Source organism: Tupaia chinensis, unplaced genomic scaffold (assembly GCF_000334495.1).
Source record: "Tupaia chinensis unplaced genomic scaffold, TupChi_1.0 Scaffold139757_1, whole genome shotgun sequence".
Lineage (NCBI taxonomy): Eukaryota > Metazoa > Chordata > Mammalia > Scandentia > Tupaiidae > Tupaia > Tupaia belangeri.
In genome coordinates this window covers 4,325,362-4,331,361 of record NW_006199637.1, presented here as the reverse complement: position 1 = coordinate 4,331,361, position 6,000 = coordinate 4,325,362, and the positions used below count along the sequence as shown (strand labels likewise).

Sequence of the window (6,000 nt, the reverse complement as noted above, 5' to 3'; positions counted from 1 at the left end):
TTCAGCCTTTCAGAAAAGCAGCGCTGTCTCTCCCACCTTCCTTCAATCCCAGCTTCTTTATCCACCTTGACCCCTGACAACCGCATCATCTCCCATCGCCTAGAGCAGCCAACGGCAGGTTCCTGCTGTCCGACGTCTGCATTTCATAGGGGAAGTGTGGAAACCAGGTCCCCGAGCCTGACCCGTCTTGGCACTCCCTGCTTGACTCACATGGCTCTGTGTTCCCACAGCCGGTCTCCCTCGCCCCTCCAAGCTCCAGAGAAGGAAAAGGAGAACCCGGCAGAGCTGGCCGAGCGGTGCCTACGGGAGCTGCTGGGCCGAGCTGCCTTTGGCAACATCAAAAACGCCATCAAGCCTGTCCTCATGTGAGTGCCCCACCACACGCCCAGCCTTTGGCTCTGGTCCCAGCATCTCAGAGAGGGGAAGGACATTCACAGGTGTGGTGGCACGGCCAAAGGTCCATGCATGTGCTCCCTGAGTGATGACAGCAGAAGCCGCCACACGATGGCCAAGTGAGGCTGGGGAGAGCACGCGGTCCACCCAAAGCTGAACCAAGGTGCCCAGTGTCACCCACGTGGCCATAGCTACAGAGCCCGGGTCATGACCTCCCCAACTCAGGGACCAGGACTGGCCAGGTCCCTCATCATCCCCACCTCTGTAAACCCCCCTCACCTACCTGGACGCTGTACAGGGGCTATCGGGGTGTCCCTCTCCCTCGAGGCTGGCAGGATCTCGAGTTTCACAGCTGTCCCCCATGTCTCCCCCACAGCCACCTGGATAACCACTCTCTTTGGGAACCCAAGGTGTTTGCCATCCGCTGCTTTAAGATCATCATGTACTCCATTCAGGTACGGTGGCTGCCCTGGGCCAAGGGCACCTCGGGGAGCAGCACATGGCACTGATTGTAGAAAGCCAGATGTCCTCCAGGACATCTCCTAAGCCCCTTACTGTCTAAGCCAGTGCTGCCTAAGCTAGCCGTGGAGAAGGGCCAGTTTCCTTCCATTCCAGAACACCACAGACCATTGTGTTTATGAAACACAATGAAAAAGAATCCCTATAAAAATTAAGTGATGGGGTCCGCCCATGGCCTGGTGGTTAAGGCAGCTGGATTTCACATGGCCAACTGTGCGGTTGGAGTCCTGGATCCAGGGGCTCAAGTAACACACTGGGTGCATGTGACTGCGTGCCCAAGATCCCAAGAGAAGAATGGAGGAGAAGGGACTGCAGTGTGGCTGTCACCCATGAGGGGTACTCGCTCTGGCTCTCTCTCTCTCTCTTTCTCTCTGTCTCTCTGGCATGTGCCTTCTGGCAATTCGTTTTTTAATGTAAGTGATAAACTCTTGCCCAATGCAAGCCTAGCACCCCCAGCCTTGGTTGCTGAGGTGCCGTCACACACGTATTCTCCACACTGATTGTGCAAGCCAGTATCACGCGGACCTTTGGTGCCCGTTCATTGGCCATGCTTGAGCAGCACCGGCTAAATCACAGGGCCTTTCATGGTGACCCTGCCAGTCAGGCCTGGGGCAGGGTAAAATGAAAGTGAAGACAATCTTTTTACATTGTTTGATGATAGTGTGTGTGTGTGTGTACACGCACACACACGTGAGCATGCATGCACAGGAGAGAGAGCGAGGGAAAGCACCCTCCACAGGGTCCCATCACGTCACAGCCCCCTTTCCTTCACTCTCCAGCTCTTGGGGACCCTGTGCCCTAGCCTATGTACCCAGCATGTTTTCAGGCCCACCCAGGGATCGAACCAGAGTCTGCCCTGCGGCATCCAACCTGGCAGGGCACTTGCCTACTGCACTGCAGCACATGGGCCTTGAAGACAGTGTTTGTAAAGGAGTCTTTGGCCCATTCAAAGTAAAAGGACCCAGGACACCAGCAAGAACCCAGGCTTCACTGGGTCTTGGCTCTGAGCTGTCGGACCACGGGGGTGGGGGAGCTCCAGGAAAGGGGTTATATCTGCCACCCGCAGTGCCCCAAAGCCTTTGGGTCTGCCTGGCTCAGGGACCGCGTGGGTGGCTGTCTGGGGACCAGCACGTCTTCCTCCCCCCAGCCGCAGCACTCCCACCTGGTTATCCAGCAGCTCCTGAGCCACCTGGACGCCAACAGCCGCAGCGCAGCCACGGTGCGTGCGGGCATCGTGGAGGTCCTTTCCGAAGCTTCTGTCATTGCTGCCACCGGCTCTGTCGGTAAGGGACCCCTGAGCCGGGGAGTGAGTGCCTGGGACCTCTCCAGACCAAGCACAGCCCTTGAGGAGGCTGCCTTCCCTTCCTGGAAAAAGCTAGGGACGCTGGGAGGTGGAAAAGTCAGATTTCCTCAGGGGAAGGTGGGAGCAGAGGAAGCCCTGCGGGAAGGGGCCTGGGCCAGCCCGGCGTGATGCTCAGGTCTTCCCCGCGCTGCGCTCAGGGCCCACGGTGCTGGAGATGTTCAACACGCTGCTGAGGCAGCTGCGGCTCAGCATCGACTACGCCCTGACGGGGAGCTACGATGGCGCCATCAGCCTGGGCACCAAGATCATCAAGGAGCACGAGGAGCGCATGTTCCAGGAGGCCGTCATCAAGACCATCGGTGGGGCCCGGGATGGGGCAGGGCGGAGATCCAGGATGGGGCGGGGCCTAATGTGGGGCGGGGCCGAAGGCAGGCCGAGCAGCGCTAAGGGCAAGAGTGGGACAGGGTCAGGGGTCTCGGGAGGGGTGGGTCCGATGGAGCCTGGAGAAATCACCAGTGCCCAGATCAGAGAAAGGGGGGAAGAAATAGCCAGTCTCCGTACGAGGCTATCAGTCAGGGAGTTGCTGGATTGTCAAACATCCTGTCACGTTAATCAAGGACGTTGGAAAAGTGGGGTTTGTTCATAGTACACGACCTGGCTGGTCCGTAGAGCACAGAACAACGTCGTGGATCTCGGGCCAGGACTTCAGATCAAAGGCGAGCTCTTCCTAAGTCCCAGTCTCCACTAGGCCTGCCTGATGTTCCCGAGTTTGGGCAGTTGGAGAGGAGGTGGACTGAAATGGTAAAGGGAAGACAGGGAAGGGAGAGGCCAGGGAAATGCACGTGTGGGATGCAGAGAAGGCTGAGGCTGCCTCCCAAGGATGGAGGAGGCCCACCACTGTCAGAGCCTTCCTGTCCTAGTACCCTTGGAGCGTCCCCTCAGCTTAGAGGAGGAGGCAGGTAGGAAAGGTCAGGCCACCAAGGGTCCTGGACGCTAGATTTACCCACGGGCACCAGTAGGACACCAGTGGGAGTCTAGCAGGAGCCGGGGCTTATGCCCTCAGCCAGGGCCCCACAAGCTCCATCCTGGTCTCCTGCAGCCGGAGCCCTGACCTTAACCCCGACCTCGGTAATAACAGGGAAGCCGAGCCTGGAGGAGCCTCAGAAGTTGCCAAATGCCTCCTCACCCTCCAGAGGCAAAAATACCCAGACGTCCTCTGCAGGTTCCCCTCTGGCCCGATCACTTCCAGCCCCTCATCTGCCACGCTGGTCAGGGAAAGGCTGTCCCGGGCGGATCTGCTGGCCTGCTGGCCTGACCTGGGCCCGCACTCTGCCCTCTTCTGCAGGCTCCTTTGCCAGCACGTTGCCCACGTACCAGCGCTCCGAGGTGATCCTCTTCATCATGAGCAAGGTCCCGCTGCCTTCCCTGCACCACCCCGTGGAGACCGGGAGGACAGGGTGAGCCACCACCTTCTCCTGCCCCATCCGCCACGTTTTCTGGCACTCTCCGTGACCCATCTTAGCTTTCTTGGCTCTGCCCTCGCCTTCTCTTCTTACCTCCAAGTCTCAAGGCCTTTACTGGGGCCTTTGGATCCCCACCATGGGGATCAAGTATTCCCTGGCTTGCTTCTGGGGTCTAGACGTCACTGTTCTGATTATCCACCAAGGCCAGCCTCGTGGAGGAACTTACCTGAGGGAGAACTGAGCAGGCCAGTGTGGGATCTCTGCCCACCTCACCATCCTAGTGTGTTTGTCTCTCCTCAGGGAGAACAGGAACCGACTGACCCAGATTATGCTGCTGAAATCCCTCCTTCAGGTGAGTCTCTTCTACCCCCATTCCTGGTCTGCCTCTGTAGAGGCAGCTCCTACCACGGGACCTAGAGAGGGTCACTGTGTGCCACTGTATCGGTTGTGCACTGCGCAGATGTGTCCAGCCAGAAGGTGAGTGGGGGCCTGCAGTCAGCCCACGTTCCATGCAGGCTGGGCATCTAGAGCAGGGGGGATGCCTGTCTCTAATTCCCACGAAGGTTTCTTATCTGCAACTGGCAGCCCGTCACTTCAACCTTTTCCATTTTCAGGTGGGATCTACTGTTCCTGTCCATTTTCCCCCAGGAAAAAAGGAGGGAACTCACCTTGCTCCTTTTCCTCCGTTTCCTGTTGGCATTTGCACCAGCCTCGGTCTTCCCACTATCTTTCCCTTCATCAGTGTCTTCTTAGCATCTTGGCAGCCGTCACTGGAGTCTAGAGCCCTTGTTCTAGACACCTTCCCACGACCAACTTGTTAAAATATTGGGCTGGGACCAGCAATTGGCATAATGGCTATGTCGCTGGACTCCCATGTAGTGGACCACGGTTCAAGTCCTGGACCCAGTGGCTTCAACTCACACTGGGCGCATGTGTGTGCGTGCCCAAGATCCCGAGAGGAGAATGGAGGAGAAGGGATTGCAGCATGGCCATCCCCCCTGGGGGGTGATTTCTCACTTTCTGTCTCTCTTTCTTGCAAGTGCACATGCCCTATAGCAAAAACCTCTCAAAAAATTCACCATGGTTCAAGTCCTGAACCTGGCAGCTTGCTTTCTCGTTTTCCCTCACTCTGTGTCTCTCTGATGATTATAGCAAATTAAAATAATAATAATAATAATAATTAATAAAATTAAATTAAAAATGACTGTTGGGGGCCATGACTGTGTATGGGGCTATGCTGGGGCAGTCCGGACTGGCTAGAGTAGATGGAGATGAGACAGATGAGAGTTCTCAGAAGGGAAGGGACCTGGAACCTTCCAGCTTCAGTCTAAGAAGTTTGAAGTCTGGATGTTCATCAACGGGAAACTGAGACCTGCTCCAAAATAAGGAGCAGCACATGGGGAGCAGCATTTCTAGATCTAGAGAGCCCTTCCTAGAGGGCGTGTTAAGGGCAGGCACGGAGAGGGAAAGGTAGTCATTGTGAGTGATCTGGATGTGAGGTGGCTAGCGTTAGGCTGGGCTGTGCACGAGAACACCTGGGAGCTTGTTACGAGCCCAGACTTCAGGGCCTCACTCACACTCACAGCTCAAAACCTCAAGGGAACCTATGCATTTTATTTATTTACTAATTTATAACTTTAGGTGACATCTTATTAAGGCACACTCATATGCAGCCCCGTCCCCCTTCAGTGAAAGCAGACTTACTGCTAGGCCAGCAGGCGGTGCTAGACATTCAGAATCATCGAAGGCCTCGTTTTGCAACATAGAATGGGCCGTAAATACACAGTGCTGCTTCTGAGTGTTCTGACAGCACCACGCATGTGTCTCCATGCTGACCGGCCTTAGCTAGACGGCCCCCATCCCGTGCTGGGAGCTATAAGCAGATGCTGTCTGCGTGCGCTGTCCAGCCTGAGTGCTGTGTGAGCACTGACTCTACAGCCCGTTGTACAGCCTGAGTGCTACGTGAGCACTGACTCTACAGCCCGCTGTCCAATCTGTGTGCTGTGTGAGTACTGATCCCGCAGCCTGCTGTCCAGCCTGAGTGCTGTGTGAGTACTGATCCTACAGCCTGCTGTCCAATCTGTGTGCTATGTGAGTACTGATTCTACAGCCCGCTGTCCAGCCCGAGTGCTGTGTGAGTACTGATCCCTCAGCCCGCTGTCCAGCCTGAGTGCTGTGTGAGTACTGATCCCTCAGCCCGCTGTCTAGTCTGAGTGCTGTGTGAGTACTGATCCCACAACCCGCTGTCCAGTCTGTGTGCTATGTGAGTACTGATCCTACAGCCTGCTGTCTAGTCTGAGTGCTGTGTGAGTACTGATCCCA

General features: G+C 56.4%; 1 protein-coding gene across 3 annotated transcripts in view; it reads left to right on the top strand.

Annotated features, from left to right (window-relative positions):
- EFR3B (EFR3 homolog B) overlaps positions 1–6,000 on the top strand; it is a 111,702-nt gene that overhangs the window by 83,760 nt on the left and 21,942 nt on the right. Inside the window, exons 7-12 of one of the 3 annotated variants that reach the window (XM_006162217.3) lie at positions 231–365; positions 770–848; positions 2,090–2,195; positions 2,413–2,574; positions 3,561–3,672; positions 3,979–4,030. In XM_006162217.3, the coding sequence (XP_006162279.1) occupies positions 231–365; positions 770–848; positions 2,090–2,195; positions 2,413–2,574; positions 3,561–3,672; positions 3,979–4,030 (646 nt within the window). Of the gene's footprint in view, positions 1–230; positions 366–769; positions 849–2,059; positions 2,196–2,412; positions 2,575–3,560; positions 3,673–3,978; positions 4,031–6,000 lie in introns of all 3 variants that reach the window. The other 2 variants (XM_027765800.1, XM_006162216.3) reach the window with 2 other exon arrangements.